At 30.4% G+C, this 26153-nt stretch overlaps 1 protein-coding gene and 1 pseudogene across 1 annotated transcript; both read right to left on the minus strand.

Annotated features, from left to right (window-relative positions):
* Positions 1-256: 256 nt before the first annotated feature.
* LOC105964394 (F-box/kelch-repeat protein At3g23880) lies at positions 257-1819 on the minus strand. The gene has a single exon (XM_012988914.2). It carries the CDS (start codon positions 1737-1739, stop codon positions 531-533), a length of 1209 nt encoding a protein of 402 aa, XP_012844368.2. The 5' UTR covers positions 1740-1819; the 3' UTR covers positions 257-530.
* Positions 1820-17138: 15319 nt separating this feature from the next.
* On the minus strand, positions 17139-17899 carry LOC148765766 (uncharacterized; annotated as a pseudogene).
* Between the last annotated feature and the right edge of the window lie 8254 nt (positions 17900-26153).

Raw genomic sequence — 26153 nt, forward strand, 5'->3', positions numbered from 1 at the left:
TCCCAAACCCGATTTATAGTTCAATTGCGACACATATTAGCATTTTTATTTTTGAATTTGGTCTACTGAAATTGTCTCCTCACTCCTTCCGCCCACCGACCAGCCTTCCACCATCCAACATGGTGTTAACATACAAAACTAAATAACAACGTTCGAACTAACAAACAAATATTACCACATTAGAGTGATCAATGGTGATATGCATCTCTCTGTTTTGGCTACTTAATCAGAAGTTAATATAAAATCGAAACTCAAATGAAATCAATACAGTAGCAAAGAATCCAGAAAACTAATCTTGCAGATACAGAGATATTCACAAACAGTAGGGTTAAACAGCAAATAATTATATAATTTTTCTACTAATACTTGTTAAAAACAAACAAGAAAAAAAGAAAGAAAGAAAGCGAGATTAAAACATATATAGAGACAAAATTTCATCTCATCTCTTTCAGTTCTACGTTGATCCACATTTGTTATCGTCCACACTTTACACCGAGTTCCTTCAAGCTGGCTAAATTGCCCGATTACTGTCAATCACTTTCACAGCTACCGATAGAATCAAAGTCATATATTTGTCGATTCGGCATCAATTGGTCGCAAGTGACCGAATCAGAAAAATAAGCGCCCCTCTCCAAAAGAACCAAACTTTTGATGTAACTATCTACATGAAAAGAGTGCTCATAATATTCATATCCCGAGCAATGCACACCAAGATCCTTAATTTCGTCGTCATTAAGATCGAAAGAATACAAACCCCCATCCTGCAAAACCGCCATAACTCTGCCGCATTTTCTCACCCACAACGGCCGAATAAATATAGCTCCAAGTATATGAAATTCAAAGACGAGTTGTTTACACCAAGATTCCTCCACACCGTATTCTTTCATCACCCAAACACAAAAGGTGGGCTCCACCGCCGAATCACTGCACAATACAAGAGCAAGACGTTCGTCGAAAACCATCAAATCTTTACTTATAATCGGATCGGTTTCCGAAACCTCAATCGGCAGTTTAATCTCCCCAAACACCTCTGTACTCATATCAAATAACACAATAAAATCACACGAATGGGGACAACTTGCGATCCAATTTGTGGCTCCATTCACATAGGCTTGACGAGATCGGTCATCGATGATGAAACACCGATCGAATTTCAAGTGACTACTAATATCTTGCCACGCGCCGGTGCTCAACTTGTAAAGCTCAATTTGGTGATCTAAATCATCCACACAAGAAACCCTAACCACCTTGTAATCACCGGCAATTGCATCAAACCCAAATCCAAACGATTGTGCGAAACCACCATATGAATTGTGAATTAGGTTTGGTTCGGGGAGGAGGATTGATTTCTTAATACATGGGTTCCACAGAATAATTGTGTCGGTGTAATCAACTCGATCGTCGTAAATGCAGAGCAATCCGTTACAGCTGCCGACGATTGTGAAATAGGAATTCGTGCTGCTGAACGGGAAATTCAATTTAGATACGCGGGTGAGAGGCTCGCCGTCGGAGTGCAGCTCGTAGCGCTCGGAGCTGCTGATACGGCGGCGTATCAGGAGTAGAGGGGTTTCGTCGGCGGCGGCGGCGGCGGCGGCGAGTTTTAAGTGAGAGGAAATGAATTCGGGGGAGGTGATGAGAGAGTACCATGATTTGCGGACGGCGGTGCAGCGGAGGAGGGTTTCGACGGGAAGCCTTTGGAGGATGTTGATTACGATTTCTTCAGGTAAGTAATCCGCCATTTTTGTGCTGCTATTGAGTATTGAGAACTGAGTGCAGATGTTTTTGTGTTGTTCTTTCGTTAAATAGAAGAGGAAAGGTTTTAACAATAATCAATTACTCCCTTTTCCGGTCCACAATAACTGTCTATTTTTTTAAGGGTAAATAGCACTTAACCCCCTTGTGGTTTCACCATTTGGCACATGACCCCCTTGTGGTATCAAATTAGGCACATTACCCCCTTAAGGTTTGATTAAGGTAGCTTCTATTAACACCATTAACAGAAATCTTGAAAAGACAATATTACCCCTTAAAATAAGGCAAAATCACATCCGCACCAACTGGTGGTTGGTTTCTAGAATTTCCATTTCTTCTCCTGTAATTTATTTATGGGGTCTTTAGCAATAAACCCCTAGGATGAATAATAAATGGTGATATGTCCAACTCTAAAATCTTTCTTTGTGATAACCCCCTATAAATATTAATTCCAATACTACCCTTCTAAAATTATACAATCTCCTACCCAATAATTACACGTTTCTTGCTTTCCTTAAATAATGCCAAAATAATAGCAATTTTTTTCCAACTCAATATCTCAATTCCTTAAATTCAGCCAACTAATTAAAGAAGAAAATAAAAAAAAATCAGCATAATATCATATCTCCATAACATCAGCCAACAAATTAAAAAAAAATAAAAATATGCTTGATCACGTACAAATCTAAACCCACTAATTAAAAGCTTTGCAGCGTACAATTTTTATATTTTATTTTTTATTTTTTATTTTTTTATTTTTTTATTATTTTTTATTTTTAATTTTTTTATTACTTTTTATTTTTAATATTTCTTTTTTAATATTTTCTTAAAAAAAATTTAAACAAAAAATTGATTTTTTTCCCATACAAATTTATTACGTTGAATATGACTATAGTTGAATATGACTATAAACGTTGAATATGACTATAGTTGAATATGACTATAATTTAATATGACTGTATGTGACTATATCAATTGTAGTCATATTCTTTCTTTATTTTGTAGGTTTTTGCATTTTTAACTTTAAAATACATGATTATATGATTATATAGTGTAATACAATCATGTTTACCAAATTATATTAAAAAAACGAAGATCGCCTATTATTTACGAAAAAAATCCAATCAACGAACATCCACAGAAAAAAATCACAATTTTGAATCTTGTTATTACAAGTCAAGTTGTAGCCACATATATATCGAAAAAAACACATGTATCAATTCTTCAACTAAAAACAACAATCAGCATTATTGTAAATTAGAAAAAAAAAAAAAAAAAAAAACCTACAGATCTTATATATGACTATGTACGACTACATATGACTACATGGTTGATTCTCTCCAATTAGTCTGTTTTTCGACAATTAATTCGAGAAAAAAAAATATTAATTAACCATGACTGTAGTCATATTAAGTATGTATTTATTCAATAACAGTGAGTCCAATGTGACTCCAATGTGACTACAATGTGACTACAATGTGACTACACTCCTAATTACGCTATGGGTTCCTCAAATCTCGTCGGCGTTGTTTTATTTGCATCAATCTAGTATGGGTTAGTGGTGAGGAGGCGGAGGCAAGAGTGTTTGGGGTATTGATGGGGCTGGGAGGAGGAAAGGCGTAACCCTAGATGGCGGTTGTGGCCGGTGGCTTGCATCTAGAGGCTTACATCTAGAACAAATAAAATGCAATTAAGGAGAAGAACGAATTACATTTGGTAATATTGTCGGGCTCTCTTCAGTACTTCACCTGAGAAATATAAACAAAATATGAATCTTAAATCATGAGAATATATATATATATATATATATATATATATATATATATATATATATATATATATATATATATATATATATATATATATATATAGCAGCATGTAATTCAAGTACTGTAGTCTGTACACACTACAAATTAAATTTTAATTTATCACATTAAATAAAATTTTCGAAACAATTAATTAAAGTAAAAAAAAAATATGACAGTGGGAGAAAAAGATGAGCCTAGAAAAGTCAACGTGTACATGGAAAAAAGTGATCGGAAGATGCATGTAATTAAAAAAATTTGTGAGAGAATGAGAGGAGAGAGATAACGAAAATTATGTGAGAGAACGAGAGGAGAGAGAGATAACGAAAGAGAGAAATCTGGAGATTTAAAGAGAGAATTAAAGTAATCCTACAATCACGTGAGAGGTTATGGAAAATAAATATTGTAATTATTTTAAAAAACCTACCTATAAGGGTAGTTTCGGCTTATCACATTTATTGAGGGGGTTTCACTAATTAAGATTGGATTTTGGGTTTGTGCAAAAGTCTTAAAAGTCAAATGGGTTTTACTCATAATATTTTCCATTTGAGGGGGGTATTGCATATTTCCCCTTTATTTATTGTAACTTAAAAATATGTACCGTTTCTACAATTCTAATTTTCAATTATTAAAATTTGAATTAAATGTAAAACTACAAATTTAATTCCGAACGATCTATTTATTTGCTGAAGTCCACTTCTAAAAAACAATTCTACGGATTTCAAATTTAACTGCCACTAATTATTATTATTATTATTATTATTATTATTATTATTATTATTATTATTATTATTATTATTATTATTATTATTATTATTATTATTATTATTATTATTATTATTATTATTATTATTATTATTATTATTATTATTATTATTATTATTATTATTATTATTACTAGTAATTGTACCCGTGCGATGCACGTGACAACAAATTGCATTGTTTTGATGTTGTAAGAATATAAACAAACGTTTGATGTATCGTATAATCAAAATTCTATTATACTGGAACATCATTAAGTATACTACACACAAAAAAAGGAAATAACTTTACTATTGAATAATTTTCCAAATGAATTGAATCAGCTAATACCAGTAGATTGAAAATTTGAACCAGGAAAAAAATCATCAACTTAGTTAACATAATCAAAACTAAACTATCGACAACATAAAAGGCCATCTATACATCTTGCATCGGAACTAAGCCCTTCTCCACTGCCTCATTTTCAGGCTGTTTTGCCACTGGAATTAACAATTGGAAAATTAAGAAACAAAAATAAATATAAACAATAAATTAAATATCGCATACAAACAATAAGTCTTGAAGGTCGACTTCCAATAGCTTGTGGCTCCGCCCATTTTTGGTTAATTCTCTCAAATCATCCATTTCAATAACATGTCCAATCACATATAAAATGAAATAATTGTTATACATAAATTTTGAAAACTTTGGTATAAATTAATGAAACACATAATTTAACAAAATGAAATTACCGATAAGCCATGATGGAAAAAGATGTAAACTAATTGCCACACAGTCAATAGGATGAAGAAGATAAAAAACAAAATCTAAAGTCGGGTTACCAAAAGAAGAAGCCTTAGGTAGGGAAGAAATAAAATTCAAATGTTGCAGACATTATGTAAAACGATGTCACAAAATTCGCAGGGATGAAAATCAGATTTATTTACCCTTTTCTGTAAAAATCGAAAATCAGATTATTATAAATAATATCTAGGAGAATTTGATGAAAATCGATAATAATATTTAAAATACTATTTAGGAGATAAAAATTTGATAAAAAAATCAAAAAATAATATATAAAAGATAAAAATCTGATAAAAATCGAAAATAAAATTTAAAATAATAGTTAGAAGATAAAAATTTGATAAACATCGAAAGTAATATTTCAAATAATGTTAATGAGATAAAAGTTGATAAAATACGAAAATAATAATTAGAATAATATTTAGGAGATAAAATATGATTAAAATCAAAATTATTATTTAAAATAATATTTAGGAGATTAAATTTGATAAAAATCGAAAATAATGTTTAGGAGACAATAATCTGATAAAAAAACAAAATTAATATTTAGGAGATAAAAAAACTAATAAAAACATGATTACTCGAAAAAAATATTTAAAATATTATTTAGGAGATATAACTTTGATAAAATTCGAAAATAATATTTAGGAGATAAAAATCTGCTAAAAGTTGAAAATTATATTTAAAATTATAGTTAGGAGATATAAAATTGATAAAACTAAAAAAATATTATTTATAATAATATTTAGGAGATAAAAATTTGATTAAAATAAAAAATAATATTTAGGAGACAAAAATATGATAAAAATAAAAAATAATATTTAGGGGATACAAATATGATAAAATTCGAAAATAATATTTAAAATAATATTAAGGAGATAAAAATTTGATAGAAATTGAAAAAAATTTACAAATATGACATTAGGGTTTCTTAGGGTTGCCCTAGCGTTTCTTTCTTTTATATATAAGATTATTATTATTATTATTATTATTATTATTATTATTATTATTATTATTATTATTATTATTATTATTATTATTATTATTATTATTATATTTAATATATATATATTTTTTTTTTTGAATTTTTTTTTAAGTTTCAAAGTTTGAAAATCCTAAATATAATTTTTATTTTTCTGAAGCTTCCAAAGTTGGATGAATATATAAATTTCAAAAGTAATATTTAAATTAATTTCTTGAATTTCCAATTAAATCAAAAAAATTGTCCGAAAATGTGATATTTTAACCCACCGAACTCTATCCCTAATCATATATCATACATAGGGCTGAAAGTCGGAAGGATCGGATCGGAATTAGCCTTTTCGGAATATTTCCAAAAAATTTCGGAAGTACAAAATCAATTCCAATTCCAATTCCAAAATTTTCGGAATCTAAAAATTCATTCCAATTCCAAAAGGCTCGGAAATTTCGGAATTTCGGAATTTTTCGGAAATGACATAAGTATTAAAATTTCGAAACTTCGCTGAAAATTTCATAATTTGCTAAAAATAAAAACATCCACGTCGATAAAAATAACTACTAAATTTCAATTCAAAAAATAAATAAAAATAAACGACATCATAATATCCAATAAAACTTCTAGCAAAAATTAAATAAACTCTTTGGCTTTGCACAAGAAATAATAAACGTAAAACTAGGGTTTTACATAAAATAAACTAGGGCTTTTTTAGGTGACATGACCCATAAAGAATAAATACAACTAAATAATGTAAAATAAGTATAATATAATATATATATATATATATATATATATATATATATATATATATATATATATATATATATATATATATATATATATATATATATATATATATATATATATATATATATATATATATATATTACTCAAAGATGTATTTTTTGGAAAAACATCGGTTTTTTTCGGAAAAAAATTGGAATTTTTTCGGAATTAATTTCGGAAATAATCGGATCGGAAATCGGAAATTCCAATTTTTTTTAATATAATTCCAATCCCAATCCAAAAAAATTGGAAAAAATCGGAAATCGGAATTTCGGAAATCGGAATGAAAAAAGTTGTTCCAAAATCGGAACTTTTCGGATCGGAATCGGCGGAAATCGGAATTTCCGTTCCAACTTGCACCCCTAATCATACACAATTAAAAAAAAACAATATCAACCCAAATTCCACCTAAACAACCCTAAATCAGTTCCACAATTACAGACAATTACAAACCCGATATTAACTTTGAATTAGAAAGGAAAAGAAAAAGGAAATGAAAAACGAAAATGGAAAAACAAAGAGTGGTAGGGTGTATTAGTCTTTCTATTAATCTACATTGACTTGTCATTACAATCACTCGCTTTTATGATGGTGTGATGTACACGCACCGTTAAGTTGGAAGGAAAAAGTAACGGAGCTACCTCAATCAAACCTCAAGGGGGTAATGTGCCAAAATTGATACCACAAGGGGGTCATCTGCCAAATGGTGAAACCACAAGGGGGTTAAGTGCTATTTACCCTTTTTTTAAATATTTTGCTTATACATTATTTATTACTTTAGATTTTCAATATTGCATTAAATGCATTTTTCTTGTTTTAACCTTACTAGTAATTGTACCCGTGCGATGCACGGGACAACAAATTGCATTGTTTTGATGTTGTAAGAATATAAACAAACGTTTGATGTATCGTATGATCAAAATTATATTATAATCATTCATTAATAATTCATCAGTGGAACATTAATAAGTATACTACACACACAAAAAAAAAAAAAGCAAATAAATTTACTGTTGAATAATTTTCCAAATGAATTGAATCAGCTAATACCAGTAGATTGAAAATTTGAACCAGGAAAAAAATCATCAACTATCTCTTTCATGTTGAGCTTAAAAGTAATTAGATTTAATAACTTAGTTAACATAATCAAAACTAAACTATCGACAACATACTATCGTAAAAGGCCATCTATACATCTTGCATCGGAACTAAGCCCTTCTCCACTACCTCGTTTTAGTCCTGTTTTGCTACTGGAATTAACAATTGGAAAATTAAGAAACAAAAATAAATATAAACAATAAATTAAATATCGTATACGAACAATAAGTCTTGAAGGTCGACTTCCAATAGCTTGTGGCTTCGCCCATTTTTGGTTAATTATCTCAAATCATCATTTTCAATAACATGTCCAATAACATATAAAATGAAATAATTGTTATGCATAAAATTTGAAATCTTTGGTATAAATTAATGAACCACATAATTTAACAAAATGAAATTACTTATAAGCCATGATGGAAAAAGATGTAAACTAATTATCACACAGTGAATAGGATGATGAAGAAGAAAATAAGAAAAAAAATCTAAAGTCGGGTTACCAAAATAAGAAGCCTTAGGTAGGTAAGAAATAAAATTCAAATACATTCTGTAAAACGATGTCACAAAATTCGCTAGAGATGAAAATCAGATTTATTTACCCTTTTTCGGTAAAAACCGAAAATCAGATTATTATAAATAATATTAGGAGATAAAAATTTGATGAAAATCGATAATAATATTTAAAATAATATTTAGGAGATAAAAAATTGATAAAAAATAAAAAAATAATATTTAGGAGATAAAAATCTGATAAAAATCGAAAATAAAATTTAAATTAATAGTTAGGAGATAAAAATTTGATAAAAACCGAAAATAATATTTAAAATAATGTTAATGAGATAAAAGTTGATAAAATACGAAAACAATAATTAGAATAATATTTAGGAGATAAAATATGATTAAAATCAAAAATATTATTTAAAATAATATTTAGGATAGTAAAATTTGATAAAAATCAAAATAATATTTAGGAGACAAAAAATCTGATAAAAATCGAAAATAATATTTAGGAGATAAAAAACTAATAAAAACATGATAAAACTCGAAACAAATATTTAAGATATTATTTAGGAGATATAAATTTGATAAAATTCGAAGATAATATTTAGGAGATAAAAATCTGCTAAAAGTTGAAAATTATATTTAAAATTATATTTTGAAGATATAAATTTAAAAATAGTATTTATAATAATATTTAGAAGATAAAAATTTGATAAACATAAAAAATAATATTTAGGAGACAAAATCTGATAAAAATAAAAAATAATATTTAAAATAATATTTAGGGGATAAAAATATGATACAATTCGAAAATAATATTTAAAATAATATTAAGAAAATAAAAATTTGATAAAAATTGAAAAAAAAAATTACAAATATGAAATTAGGGTTTCTTAGGGTTGCCCAGCGTTTCTTTCTTTTATATATAAGATTAATTTTCTCTTATAAATATTTTTATAATTTTTTCTTGCATTAAATGCACTTTATCTGTCTCTTTTTTTAAAATATTTTTGTTCTATATTATCTGTTACTTTAGATTTCCAATATTGCATTAAATGCATTTTTCTTGTTTTAACCTTATTAATTTTCTCTTATAAATCTTTAATAATATTAAAGATTGTTTTAGTCATTTTTATATAATTTTCTAAAATTAAAATATATTAATTGAGTTTTTTAATCTTCGTGAAAAGTGAAATATGACTATTTAGGAAATAAATGCTAGTGTAGTGTGCCAGTTACCTACCAGCACATTATGCAGCCAGCAGCCACACCAAAGTCACCGAGATAATAATTTTTAAAGATGCATTATGCAGCCAGCAGCCACACAAAGTCACCGAGATAATAATTTTTAAAGATGCATGTGGTCATCCTTATTCAAATAGGCTCTTATTTTGTACCAACAATTACTTGTTTATATATATATATATATATATATATATATATATATATATATATATATATAAACTAATCGGGTTTTTTGCAAAAACCACCCTTGTGTAATCTCGAATTGCTGAAAACGACCTCGTGTTAAAAAATTTAGCAAATACCCCCCTATAAAAATTAGTCAAAGGCAATAAGGCCCTTAAGAGCTCACCGTGCACTTCACTCGCCATGGATGAGAGTGGGGGTTCATTTTTTGACACGAAATACCAAAATGCAACCAAAAATTTTATAAGTATCAAAATGAAGTTTTTTAAATTTTCAATTGAGTCCTTTATATTTTCAATTAAGCCATCTTCTTCAACCTAAAGAGCAGCCCTCCATTTTTTCACCATGATTTTTTCCAGCAAAAACCATCAACCAAATCCATATCTAAATATGAAGTTCATTTCTATTCCAAATCCAAGAAAACAAAAGAGAAGAAAAATGGCGCCTCAAAAATTTTCGGCACATCCCTGCCCAAACAAAAAAATATACAAAAACCCTTTACAGAACTTTCTTCCAATTTCCATAGCATTTTCTTTCAATTTGTGAAAACTTAATTCGTACCTTCAGGAGGAAGAAGAATAATAATGTCAAACTCAAAGAATCATTTGCCGACTCTCCGATTCCACCACGCCGCCGCCGCCGCTGCCTTTGAATGCCACCACCGCTACTTTAGCTTCTGAATCCACAATTTCCGTGTACCGAAGATTACCGTTGCAACACTTTCTTCTTCGGTTCTGAAAAAAAACAAAAATGAATCCCAACCCACCATTGTCAGCAACCATTCTTCTCCTTTTCTGTGATATTTTTTTTTTCATTTCTTTGTTTAAAACTGAAAATTAGTAAAAACATATTAGGGGTAGTTTAGTCATTGCATACAAGTCAACCATCAATTTTGAAGTAAGGTGCAGTGTGCTTCGTAAAACACAACATAGGGGGGTCTTTGCTAATATTTTTAACACGAGGACTTTTTCGGCAATTAGAAATTTCACAGGGGGTTATGTGCAATTAGCTCTAAATTAATCTATAACAATTTTTGATTCCTTCTAAGAGCATCTCCTGTCCATGGGGGCGGCTCTCCTGGGGCTCCCCGACCCCGACCCCGACTCCAACTCATTTTTTTGTTCAGGTGATCAATTTCTTTCTTCCAATTTTTTCCATCACTACTCTCACCATATAATAATAATAATAATAATAATAATAATAATAATAATAATAATAATAATAATAATAATAATAATAATAATAATAATAATAATAATAATAATAATAATTTTTTCTTATAAATTTAAGTGTTTAGTTATAAATTTATGTAATAGTTTTATTTAAGTGTTTACCTGGCCTATAAATTTGAGTATTTGATTTTTTAAATTATGTTGTGCTATTATTAAGTTATTAAATAATTAATAACACGTAATGTTAATATAATTAATAGAATATTTACAATAAAATTACTATTTTAAATTAAAAAGATCGAATTAGAGAAAAACAAATGAGAAAACTAAAGTAAAATAAAAGAAACTAATAATAAAATGAAAATAAATAAAGAAAAAAGAAAGAAACAAAAAACAAAAAAAAAAAGAATTAAAATAAATTAAAATAAATAAAGAAAATATACAGAGAAACAAAAGAAAAAAAAAAGAAAAAAGAAAATACTGATGTGGAAAGAGAAGAAAAAGGAAAATAGAAAAAAAGAAAAAAAAAGAACAAAAGCTGGCAAACGTGAAATTCACGCGAGAGCCTGGGCTTATCCCTGGGTTCAATTGAGCCCCCCAGCCACCTCAGCCCCACCCCCTACTCACTAAACACCTCAGCCCTTCCCTCACCCCACCCCTCCCCCATTCCATAGGAGATGTCCTAAGTTTGTATAAGGGGATGACTAAAACGAATCCCAAATTTTTCTCATTCCAATACCAAAAAAATAAAAATTAAATAATAAATAGGTAATGACATAAATACCCTTAATTAAAATAAATACCATACAAATATTAAAAATCTCATATTTCTTCCTTCAATATCAAACGCACAAAACCTCTCAAACTCATCTTCTTCTTCACAAATCCATCAACCTCTTCCTTCTTCTTCCTCACAACAAATCCTTCTAAAAAATCTCAAAACTAAAGAAATTAAAACCTGTCGAAATTTCGACAGGTATGTGTCAAAATTTGTTTTTTTTTTCCAAATATATTTTTCGACACGTTGGTGTCGAAAATTGACCAAAAAATTGATTTGTATGTGTCGAAAATTACCGGCGGCTTTAAAAAAAAAAAAACTTCAAAATCGAATTCGAAGCTCAAAAAAGACATCGATACTTACCGTAATGTGTTCTCCTTGGTCATAAACTATCATTTTGTTGTCATTTGACTCCATTTTACAAGTTGTGTGAGGTTTTAATTTCTTTAGTTTTGAGATTTTTTTAGAAGGGTTTGTTGTGAGGAAGAAGAAGGACGATGTTGAGGGATTTGTGGAGAAGAAGATGGGTTTGAGGTAGACATGGCCATGGGCCGGTTTTGGGCCCGGAACCGGCCCGTTGACGGCCCAAACCGGCCGTACCGGGTGAACCGGCCCGGACCCGTGAACCGGCCCGTCCTACCCAGGACGGGCCCGGTTCTAAGAAATGGTGAACCGTGAACTGCCGGGCCGGATTTTTTTTTTTTTTTAAAAATTCAAAAAAAAAAAAAAAAAAAAAAGCAAATAACGGCTAGTGAACCGGCCGTTATTTACTTTTTTTTTGAATTTTTTCCCCCCCCAATTTTTCCTATAAATACCCTCATGCCCCAACCCAATTTCTCACCAATTCACTCACAATTCTCTCTACTTCTTCAATATCAAAGTTTAGTAAAGTTCAATTCTCTCTTTAGTTTTTGCATTCTCGAATTTCTCTTCGGTTCTTAGTCAAAAAAAAAAAAGAAAAAATTTCTTTTGCATTTTCGAATTTCTCTTCAATTGTTAGTAAAAAAAAATCAAAAAAAATTGTATTGCATTTCCGAATTTCTCTTCAATTGTTGGAAAAAAAAAACAAAAAATTGTTTTTAAAATTTTGAATTTAAAATTAAGTTCAAGTCTTTTCATTTATTTCATTTTCCTTTTTCTATTTAAAAGTATTTCTTTTAATTTACTTATTCATCAAATATTTCAAAAAATAAAAAAAAATTCAAAATTTCCGGGCCGGCCCGCCGAACCGTGAATATTACGGGCCGGTTCCGGTTCCGGAAAATGTGAACCGTGAACCGGTATGAACCGGCCCGGAACCGGCCCGAACTGGCCCGTGGCCGTGTCTCGTTTGAGGGGTTTTGTGTATTTGGTATTGGAGGAAGAAAAATGAGATTTTTAATATTCGTATGGTATTTATTTTCATTAATGATATGTATGTCATTACCTATTTATTATTCATTTTTTATTTTTTTTGGTATTGGAGTGAAAAAAAATTGGGATTCGTTTTAGTCATCCCCTTTGTATAATGGGGTTATATGAGATAACCCCTTCCTTCAATTCGTCCGAGGGATAAATTCAATTTTTAATCATATTTTTTGGATAACTCCACTATAGCAGAATATTTAAATTACTCTAATCGGTATTTTTTTTTGGGATTTTTATGTATAATTTTTTTTTTTTCCAATTTTTTTTTTATTTTCGTTTATTTTTAAATAGTTAATTTTTTTTAAATGGATTTTTTGATTTTTTTTATTTTCAATTTATCGGATTTTTTCGATCTTTTATTTATTTTAATTTTTTCAGTTTTTTTTTTACAAAAAAATTGGTTTTTTATTATTTTTTTTTTCCAGCATATTTTACCAAATTGAAATCCACTTTCTAATACAAAATTAATATTCACTACAAACCTATTGAAATTCACTATGTAATTAACGTAATACATCTTTGAAAGAAAAAAACAGGCCTAAAACAAAGCAATCAAAATCTACGGGAAAGGGAGGAATGGGCGGGACGGCTGAAATGAATGAAGGATTTTCGCAAGAAAAAAAAATACCAACATCGTAGGTAAGCAGCTCTCGTTGGCGGGGAGTGAGAGGAAGAGTAACAGGACGGACGGAGGTGGTAGTGTGCAATGAGGGGCGGTGACGGTGGTGGGAAAAGAGAGGGGCGGCCGGCGGGAGGTCTTGCCGAGGAGGATGTTGGAACTTGGGCTTCACTTTGACGATTGATCTCGGAATTGGCGGATTGAAGCCCGTCCTCTATTTGCTCTCTCTTTTCTTAGTTGATAATTAGCTGCAATAATATACACAATAATATGGAGATAGGCAAGGTGAGGCGCGGACTAGGTCGCTCTCTTAAGACGAATTTCACGACCCATTCTCTAATGAGGTGCAAAAAGGTTCCGATCGTGTCGCCTATGGGATACAACAACCCAGCCTATCTCTCCGCTGTAACTTCACCGAAATTGTACGTTCGAGTGAAGTAGAAGCTTACACCCGACACACAACAAAAGCTCAAAGTATAAGTATATAGTATAGAAGAAAAGTATTTATTTTATCTTCTCTTGTACTCTCTTCTCTCCTCACTTTACAAAGCTACAAAAGTCCCCTTTATATAGTATAAATTATAAGCACCATAAAACCTCTATTTAATATAGAATTAAAGGAAATTATGGAGGTTTAATGAGGCAAAATAAAGTCTTTGTAGGTTTGAAAATGTTGGTCCAAATGACCTCATAAATTAGTCAAAGAAAATATTTAATAAAATATTATTTTTATTAAAAAACCCAACAATCCCCCACTATTTTAATAAAAATAAGAATAATAATAATACTTGAGCTCTTGCGGAATATTATGCATAATGAAAGTGGACAATGCCTTCAAACATTCACTTAGTACAATATGTTTCCCGTACTAGAATCAAAGTGGACTTAGCCTTCAAACAGTGACCCTTGGGGCACGTAGAAACATATTGCACACATAATACTCAAAGTGTCCCGATCGAAGCTTCTAAAGCCAGCACGTTTAATGGCCATGTGCTTTATTCCATTTCTCGTGAAAGCTCTAGAGAATAGCTATAATTCCCATAGGAAGCGGCCCCACTTCCACACTCACAACGTGAATTCTATCAAGGATGTTTACGTATCTCCAACACCCCACCCATAAGGGCTATAAAATTCATTAAGAGATCAAAGTCTCAACCTCATAGTTCGTTACGAGCTTTATTAGTGCACATACATCATGATGGATAATAAAAGTGTGCACTTTTATCACTATCAAGTTACTTTCAGATTCGTTTTTCTTCGCCTAGTTCGTAGGATCTCTAGCCCCTAGGCGGTAGTATCCTCATCAACAACTTTACAAAATATATTAGGTTTTAAACCAATCCCCCTCTATGCATTTCAGATTATTTCTGAAATAATGTGAAATATAATTTCACAAATTTAGTAGCGCTTATTAAACGTTTAGTCTCGTAGACGCAATGGTTTATTAACCATTCTCAAATAATTTTACATGTAATATCTCATAGATTTTCACGTGAATTTTCACATATATTCACAGTACTGTATTTTCTTTTAATGGTTCCGGCTCCCATTAAAAGATTCTCGCATTTGCCAACTGCAATTTTTCAATCACATCTATCAATGCACAAATCATTGATTTTTCACAATCTCATTAATCAAAGCACAAAGCATTTGATTTATCACACATTAGGATTTTATATATCACATTCGGTATCAACCGGCTTCTTCACAGGCTAATGTCAAAATAATCAATCCAAATTGATATGAATTTTCAATTTTAAATTATCGGCATATACACACAAGGTGAAAAATTGGAATATAATTCCTCTCTTTTAGATTTCAAAATTCAACAATATTGAAAACTTTGAAGAATGTTTCACTTCACAAATCACAAATATATTTGATAATATATTTTCAGCAAATTTAATAATCACAATTAGGCCTTTGTAAATGACATCAATGTCACATATATGCAAATTTAGGCCTATGATAGTTACTTATATAATCAAGATTGCAAATAAAGTTGTCGGGCCAAGGGATGGGGGCCCTGGGGGCGAGGGATTTCGCCTTTTGGTGTAAGATTGCAAATAAAGCATAATTTATCACATTATCACTATACAAATTTGCAATCATAAAGTGAGCGATTTAAACAAAGATCACGTTAAAATTAATTATAACATGGTCATATAGGTAGACACTAAAACTTCCACTATTTCTCAATATTTAAACAATACATAAAATGTTTAATCATATGATCATGCTCTCTAAGATCCCCACTACATCAAATATTCAAACACATGCATCATGAATTAAATTCAAAATATAATATATCATGCTCATTTTCACAATTAAAATCCTTTAGTCTCAACCGAATTTATAAAATTGACCATCTACCAAATAACAGTACACTTTCACAAAAAACTCTATATTTATAACTTATAAAAAAAACTTTCAATTGACCGAAAATTCCAACAGTACTGAATTTTGTAAAATACTTTTATCTCAACAAGTTGTTTATCTTCTGCATAAAGTACATTTTTCAAAAATATAAATGCTTGAAACGGTCTATTTTCAGTTGTTTAAAATATATTACTAGATCAAAGAATTATTTGAGGAAAAAGGAATTAATTAAAAATAACTCCTATTCAGTTTAGAAAACGTTGCAGATAAATAAGCACTAGACACGAGTAGATCAAATATAATAAAAAATTGGAGTACCCACAATAACGTACTGTAACTTATTATGAGGTGACAATCATAATAATTTGTTCCCGACGTTCATTCTTAATTTCTTATGATAATTGCAAATTTATGTGCAATGGCTCCACATAGATGTTCAATTGATGCTTCATTTGACCAATCAAATATTCTTTTACCAATCGACATTTTAATTGTCATGAAAATTACTTGTGGATGTAATTCAAGCTGAACTACACAAGGCAAGAATACACTAGCTTTTACGTTACCACAATTCACATTATCAGGGCCGGTCCTGGGAATTATGGGGCACCAAGCAAACTTTGAAAAAATATATCGTTGTTGATTCAAAATTATTCAGCTTTATTTAGCTTGTTTTTACTCTTAATCGTGATAATTTATAAAACTACCGTCATTCATCTACTTTAATTTACAAGTGATAATTAAACTACAAAACAAAAATATTCAAAGAATAAACGACATTAAGATGTAAAGCAAATAATTTAAACAATGATAAATCTTGATAAAACGAACAAAAATAAATATTTTATGAAAGGATAAAAATACCTAAACCTAGAATAAAAGATATCACTTAAATATTACCCTTCTCGCATTTTTTTGAAGCAAAATCACTAACGAGACTTGAATAATCAATTTCTTTTACCATATCTTTCTCGATCGACAACATAGCTAGTCCATTTAATCTCTCTAGCGCCATAGTTGATCGGAGGTAAGACTTAATCAATTTCAACTTTGAAAATGTTCTCTCAGCAGATGCAACATTAACTAGAATTGTTAACAATATCCGATAAGAGATCCATGTATTCGGAAAACCACCGTCTATGACCTGCAAATAGTTCAACACCTCAATTGGCCTTTTCACCGTTTCCGGTAAAATACATCGCAAAACTTTTAACTCCATAGATAAATCCACCCCGTCAATATCACAAGTGTAAGATTTCAAATACTCTTCAAGATTGACACAACAAGTATTTAAAGTTGTATCATCAATAGATCTTAGCCTTTGAGATCAAACAAAAAACCAAACTTCTCGTCGTACTTTTGAAATTGTTCAAATCTGGTACTAAGCGACAAAATAGCTTGATCCACCACATAGAGGAAATATTGAACTCTAAAGCATTCTTCAGCTGATTGGAACACCTCTTCGCTTGAACTCTCGTCGAAATATTTTTTTCTGTGAATGATTCGCTTTTCAGAAAATAACGGATCAATTCCCATTGTGTTTGCAATTTCATTAGCTTCTACCTTGGCATGTGAAAATCCAGTTTCTCTATACTTCTCAAAAAAGGAAATGAGTCCCTTAATTTGTTTGATAGCAACATCAATATCCATATCTTCAGCTTGAAGGATTTTTCTAACAACATTTATGGTAAACAACACATTATGCCAGATAATCATGCCAAACAAGCATTCAAAATTCTCAAGTTCATGAGTCACCAAAGAATTCGCTTCGTACTCTTTGTTTTAGCGTCTTCTCTACTATTTGCCAAGTCAAGTAATGCATCTCTTATTTTTGGCGCTTGGTATTGAATAGCTTTAAGAGTTTTCACACGGCTTTCCCAGCGAGTTTGAGACAATGGCTTAACCGTAAGTTCTTGCACATGACGTTTCAAAACATCCCACCGCTTTGTAGAAGATGCAAACAGAGTATAAATGCGTTGCATGACGGGATCAAACTCTGCAATCATCTGAATAAAGCTTAAAAAGTTGCCATTGTTGTCTTGATCAATTTTCTCATTATCTCCACGAAATGCTAAATTATTATTAGCAAGAGTTTTTACAAGTGCAATTATTCTTAGTAATACTTGTCGCCAATGTTCTCTTTCTTTACTGATTTGTTCTTGTAAACTCTTATCTATAGTCTCGTGTTTCTTCAATCACAGCTGCAAATCAATCCACTTACTCATGCAAGTAAGGTGCTCCTTACTGACTTCATGACTTTTAAGCCTCTGACCAATGTTCCTCCAATCTTTATATCCTTCGGTAGTTAGATGAGAAAGGATTTTATCTTGTTTGAACAACTTACAACAAAAACAAAATACTTTGACCGCAACAACTGAATATACTAGCCATTTTATATCTTCTTTCTCACCATTTAACAGATCTCGGACATAAAATAAACAAGAAAAATGTCTACCCTTCTCATCATTAGGAAAAGTATCGTTATCTGTTATTCTTATTGGCCCTTTTCTACCATTTGTTTTCTCAAATTGTGATGAATCGTATCCCAATTGCCGGGATCATAAATATTCAAAGGCCCCATCTCACAATCTTCTTGAACATCTTTATCTTCATTATCCCCATTCAATTTTTCATCAATATTTTGATTCGGTTCTTTGTTCACCAATACCTCATCTTCCTCATTCAAGTGATCTTGATGTTCTTCATCTATTTCTAAATCATCTTCTGTCTCAGTAGAAATATTTACTGAAATATCAGTGCTCTCCAAAATTTTAACTGACCTTGAACCCGAACCCATTGTACTCCCGCCTCTTGTAATGAATTTATAAAGTGTGCCTTCTAGAGATGATCTTTCTTTTTCTTTTCTTTTTCATCAGATATTTCTTTCTTTTTTATTTTCTCGTTTCCCGACATATATTTTCTTTTAGGACCCATTATCAACAATTAAAAATACCAAATTTCTAGATTCACTCAATCTGAAATAGTTATCCTATAAAAGATGATAAAAAAAATTATACTCAAAATTTCAAAATTGAAAACAATGGCATATTCTCTATTTCTCTTTGCCAATATTTTTATGCAAAATAGCGATCTATGCACAAAAAAAATCAAAAATTCATAACATATTTAATAGTATATAACACAAATTCAAATTAAGAACACAAGTTAGCAGACAACAGTACCTTTCATCCTTTTTCTTTGGCTCTGCAAAAGAGAATGGGTTTTCTCTTGTTTTTTCCCAAAAAGAAAAAAGGTTTTTTAATTAGTGTGGATGTGTGATTGTGCCCCTTTTAATTGCAACGTGTTGGGTATGCCGTATTGGAAAGGAATTTTTTATATTATTTTGATGAATTAGAATACTCGTGCTAGAAAAGGACTCTATTATATATATTTAATTTTTTTTATATATATACTAGTTTTTCTTTTAAATGTGGGGGCTCCTTAGGAATTGGGGGCCCAAAGCAGTGGCTTGTGCACCAAATAGCCAGGGTCGGGCCTGCACATTATATTATCAACACAATTAACATTTCATTGTATTTCACTATCATGCAATTTTATTATTTAATTGCAAAATAATCATAAATAATGTGGAAACTAAGAATATACCTGATTCGATAATTTCCAATTATGAATTCTTTCGATACCTCAAAAACGTGCACAATTTGGCAGCTGCAGCAGTGCTCAGTATTTGAAGCATATCTCTCTCGTTCGATGTCCGATCTCAGTTATTCAAGATGTTTCGGATAGCCAACAAAAATGCCTAAAGCTTTCGTGTTTTACACATTCTCAAATACGGACATTAACAGGTCCGAAACTGGCATCAAAGTATAAACTCGTGAATTGCACATGGATTCACCTACAACAAAAATAAGATCATTAATTTTATTTCTTCAACACAAGATAGTAATAAAATAAAATGAATTATCTCCATTTTCATCGTCAATGGTTGCTCTTTTGGATCATCGTCACTGCTCATCTTCACGGGATCAAAAATTTCGTCTTAAAATTGTTGGAACTTGGGCTTCACTTTGACGATTGATCTCCGAATTGGCGGATTGAAGCTAGTCCTCTATTCGCTCTCTCTTTTCGTAGTTGATAATTAGCTGCAATAATATACACAATAATATGGAGATAGGCAAGGTGAGACGCGGGCTAGGTCGCTCTCTTAAGACGAATTTCACGACCGCTTCTCTAATGAGGTGCAAAAAGGTTCCGATCGTGTCGCCTATGGGATACAACAGCCCAGCCAATCTCTCCATTGTAACTTCACCGAAATTGCACGTTCGAGTGAAGTAGAAGCTTACACCGACACACAACAAAAGCTCAAAGTATAAGTATATAGTATAGAAGAAAAGTATTTATTTTATCTTCTCTTGTACTCTCTTCTCTCCTCACTTTACAAAGCTACAAAAGTCCCTTTTATATAGTATAAATTATAAGCACCATAAAACCTCTATTTAATATAAAATTAAAGGAAATTATGGAGATTTTATGAGGCAAAATAAAGTCTTTGTAGGTTTCAAAATGTTGGTCCAAATGACCTCATAAACTGGTCAAAGAAAATATTTAATAAAATATTATTTTTATTAAAAAACCCAACAGAGGAGAAGGGCGTGATTGTGAAGAGAAGGGAGAGATAGAAGAGAAATGAGTGAGAGTAAACACGGCCACGAGAAGGGTTAGATCCGGATCCGACTAGAGGACCCGACCCGGGACCCGGATATTAGGAGGGACTCGAACTAGGGACAAATGGAAAGAATGAACAATTTATACCAATGGGCCAAACGAGATATGTGATTAAAAGCAGGAAATAAATATATGTAATATACATATGCCGTGTAAAATGATTTAATTGATATATGCAAATCTCGCCCTTAATCTACACCGAAATTTCCTCCATAATTTATTCCCACAAATCACGCTCTCAAATCCACTTGAAAACAATGAAAAATGTGCATGTTACTCGCAAAGAAAGTTATAGTCAATGTCAATGCATGTGCTGTAAAACACTACTTTGATAATTGAATTTATGTTAAGGATTCGAGTGTATTGGACAGGAAAGTTGTACCACTCAGATCGGATAATGTATCTTATTTTTATATCACAATTTTCGTATTATATATTTTCTTTAATCATTTATTTTTTTATATCGGTACTTAAATGGAATTGATATTTTTTTTATACTTTATAGATTATATCGTATTATATATAAATTATTCAAAGTTTTCGTTCGATTATTTTATTCAAATATATTTTTATTTTTTATATTACTCCATGCATCGCATTATCATCATCTTTTCATTTTTAAAGGTATTTGATTTACCTCATAGGCGTGTTTGAGTTATTAAAAAAATGTACTTAGAATTGATCCACGTGCATCGCACGGGTGAGTTACTAGTTTGATTAAAAGCGGGAAATAAATATATGAAATATACTATGTCGTGTAAAATGATTTAATCGATCTATAAATATGTTAAATAAATTAATAATTTTCATATTAATTATTAATTAAATAATTTTAATTAAATTATTAACATATGCATTATATAGAATTACGATTCAATACTTCAAAACATCTATTGTTAATTACTATATCATTATAATCTCAACTATTGAAAAATATCAAGTATTGAATCAATTCAATATATAAACAAATGCGTTAACTTAATACAAACTCACTTACGTTATTAAAATCGATAGTGTGAAAAATTCGAATAAAAAATAAAATCAAATTTTTACTTAAAAAAATAGATTATAACTTATTTCAATTAATTTAAATTGATTAACCTCAATTATTGACAAGAACTTATTAAAATTATTAATTATTTTATCATAAGATAATTGTTGAACAATAACATATTTATAATAAAAATATAGATGAAATTTATTTCAACAAAAATAGATTATATCCCATTCCAATTAATTTTCTTACTTTATTAATAAAACTATATATGATGAGTAGAATCAAAATATTATGATGTGATTTCTCTTTTAATAATTGGTTTAATTTGTCAAAATCGTAAGAATTAAATCGTAGATCATATGATTTAATCATTTTTTTACATTTACATTTTATTCAAATATTTGAGTTGAATCGTAAGATTTAAATGGATTAAGCTCAAGTCCTTTCAATTTATTTTAATTCTTTAGTATATTATATTTGTTAATAATTTAATTAAAATTATTTAGTAATAATGAATATGATAATTAATAATCTATTTAACATTATTTATTATAATCATTTTACACTTTTAGTTTATGTTATATATAGTTGTTGGAAGTAATTTTGCAAATATTTGCCTTGTCTCAGTGGTTTGGATTGCCATTCTTGTGTGAGGAACCCGAGTTCGGATCCCATTCAAAGCAACGTTGAACATAATTTAAAAATTATGTTCGGGACCGGAACCGACCGGGAATCGTACCCGGCCGCCTCCCCACGGGTTGGTTTCGGGTCCCCTAAAAGTTGGACCTGAACCCGGTGGGCCCTACCTGGAAGCGGACACGACCCGACTCGTGGCCTTGTCTAAGTGAGAGGACAACTGCGGGTTTGGGGGAATGTTAAAGAATTTCAAAAAGGGTTTAATAGGTTATTAATTAGGGTAAATTACAACTACGCGTGAGGTATGGTCTAATTAAAAAAAAAAAAAAAAAACTTCATATTTGGGTAATTATAACTATCTCTTAACTATGAATCTTTTTTTTTAATAAGAAAAATATCTAAATTAATCGGAAAGGGAAATGCAAGAAAGCGAAGGATAAGAGACCATGATGGGATACCACCCATCACAAAAGCAAGACAAAGGAAGTAAAAAGGGGGCAACAAAGTCATTACAAAAAGACGATATGGCCCATTTATCTAAAGTATGGGGGGCAAAATTTGCATTCCTAGAAATATACTTAAATTTCCATTTTGACCAGATGAACCAAACCTGCTCAATGGAAGGACAATGGAGGAAAAAGTGATCCACAGTTTTAGGAGCATTATGGCACGTGAGACATGAAATATTAGGGATAGGAAAGAGCAGTGGCGGATCCAGGACGAAAATTCAGGGTATGTCGGCTGTGTCGAGTCCAAGAATTTACTGTTTAGTGGGGTTAAATTTTTTGGGGTTCGACGGCAGCGCCCTCGGAAAAAAAATTTGAACCTTTTCTTGTTGGATAAATTAGGAGAAGGGAAAAAAAATTGAAACTTTTTTTTTTTTAGATAAATTAGGAGAAGAAAAAATTTGGGACTTTTTTTGTATATTTTGAATTTTGGGTAGACTAAATAATAATATAGATATAATATAATGTGTTTTTGGGGAGAGGGGCTAAAAAAACAAGAAAAAATTTAGGACATTTTTGTATATTTTGAATTTTGGGTGGACTAAGTAATAATATAGATATAATATAATGTGTTTTTGGGGAGAGGGGATTAAAAAAAAAAAGTTAGGACTTTTTTTGTATATTTTGAATTTTGGGTGGACGAAATAGTAATATAGATATAAAATAATGTGTTTATGGGAGAGGGGCTTAAAAAAAATTTAGACAAAAAAATTAAACAATAGTTTTTTGTACAATAATGGATTCGAACACATGACCTCATCTAACAACTTAGAGATCTTTGCCACCAAAGCAAATTTATTTTCATTATTCAGGGTGGTCCATGGCATACTTGTCCACCCCCTAGATCCGCCCCTGGGAAAGAGGCAGTGGATTCTTCAAAGCATAAGCTTATGTCTATTGTGGAGGTGGGAATTTTAGTGTGATGCACATGTACAAGAGAATATAATGATGCTAGTTATCAATTTATAGTATACTCTGGAGTAGGGATGGAAAATAATTACCACCTACCGAATAACACGGTATATCTACCAAATAATACTGAAAAATTACCGAAACTTCGGTTACCACTACACTTGGTATGGCATTGGTACCGTAACACTATTATACGGTACGGTAGCAATATTGTATTTTCAACCGTACCGCAAATTTGAATTTTATAATTTAACTAATATATATTTCTTTTAAATTGGTTAATAATTAATAAAATTTAAAATTACTACATACAATAAATAGGTCAAAACATAAAAACTTAAGATACAATTCGTAAAATAAAGGTTTTATGAGACAACATTGAAGTTTAGTGCAACAAAAAAAAGTACTTCTCATTTGATTTTCATTGAAATAATGGGGCTGCAAATTAAGATTGAAAATAAAATTCATAACTCTATTATTGCAAGTGTGACTACATCAATGAAGTTGAAGTTTGATAAATATTGGGGGAGGTTTGAGAAATTGAATAAGATCATATACATAGCCAATGTTCTCGGTTAATGTGTTAGAATCTTTTATTGTGTTTTCGTAAAGATCGTCTTATTATAATTTATATTATCATTCAAAGTGTAACAATTTAAAACTAATGATAGAGTATCACGTACCGATATACCGTACCGAAAGTAATGGTATACCGTAATTGTTGGTACGGTAACGATATCTAATTTTTCAATACCATATGATTCGATAGGTACATGGTATTGATCAAAATATTCGATAACCGTACCAAAACCACCCCTAATATAGAGTGTGGTTTGCGGATAAAATTTTATTGTTGCATATATTTTCATACATATTTTTAAAACTTTTTTTTTCTTTTCTTTCTTTTTACGAAAAGTCCAACTATATATTAGGCAATACTAGCCAAATTTGAAGGCAAAGAGTAGCCCTCATTACATCCCTAACCCTAGTTATTCGCAATACCATGGGCAAGAAGATATGTCGAACGCTTCACAATCGATAAAAGCTCGAACTCGAATTTTTCGAGCTCGAGGACGTGAGCACGAGCTTTCTAAAGAGTTGAGCTCGAGCTCATTCTTAGTTGTTCGTGGACTCACGAGCTTTTTTTGTTATTCTAAATTATTTTGGATTATTTATTTAAATTTAGTTAATATGAAATAAATAATAAATTCATAAAAATAATTAAAAAATAAATTATTGTCATTTTTTTATTTCAAATTATTTTATTATAATTTATACTAATAAAAATCTAATAATATTAATAAAATCAAATAAAAAGACACGAAAAGGCTTAGGCTCGAGCTCGCCAAAACAACCAAACTCGGCTCGTTTACACCCCTACCACCAAGTGGAACCCGGGCCATCTCTATTAAGCTTTTGATGAAGAAAGTCCAAGAGGCCCACACATATGTATGTATACGATACCACATGCAATTAACACATTAATCCGGTAAAAAACTACGCTCTATCGATTCAATTTTAACAACAACACATTGCAACATAAATTAGCTAGATTCATGCACTAAATAAATTCAAATAGACAAAATAATCAAGAAATCAAACTTGCATAACGTTAAAAAAAAAAAAAATTTCAAAATCACCACATAATTCCGACAAAATCCCATATTAAAAGGTTTAGCTACTCATGTTCTTAAACGAAAAGCAACAAAATAAATTAAAATATATAGATTCAAAAAGAAGAATAAAAGAGGAATTATGATGAAGATTCGTCAAGTCTTCGTCTTTCATTCTCCGTCTACTCACTCCTCTGGCTCTAAGATAGGGTCAAAAAGTTCTTTTCATGCAAGATCTTGCTCTTATATAATGTCTATACTTGGCAAAAGGGTCAGAGATTCCTTGTGCAAATAAAATTCCCTTACCGTGCTCGAATATATTCTCGGACTAAGTTCATTTTCTCGGACGACCGTCTCAACCTTCTATTAGATTTTTCCACTTGGGACGGTTGTCTGAGAATCATGTGTAATTCATGATACGTCCGTCTCAACTTTTTTTTTTGGCCTTCAGTTAGTTTTCTTCCATTCTTGTTCAATTTTGACTTTTTTTTTTATCGTTCCATCCTCTAAACGCTCGAATTTTCAATTTATACCTAAAATACAATAAGTCATTA

The sequence above is a fragment of the Erythranthe guttata genome, chromosome 13 (genome assembly GCF_056151865.1).
Source record: "Erythranthe guttata isolate IM_541 chromosome 13, IM_541, whole genome shotgun sequence".
In the NCBI taxonomy this organism is placed as follows: Eukaryota; Viridiplantae; Streptophyta; class Magnoliopsida; order Lamiales; family Phrymaceae; genus Erythranthe; species Erythranthe guttata.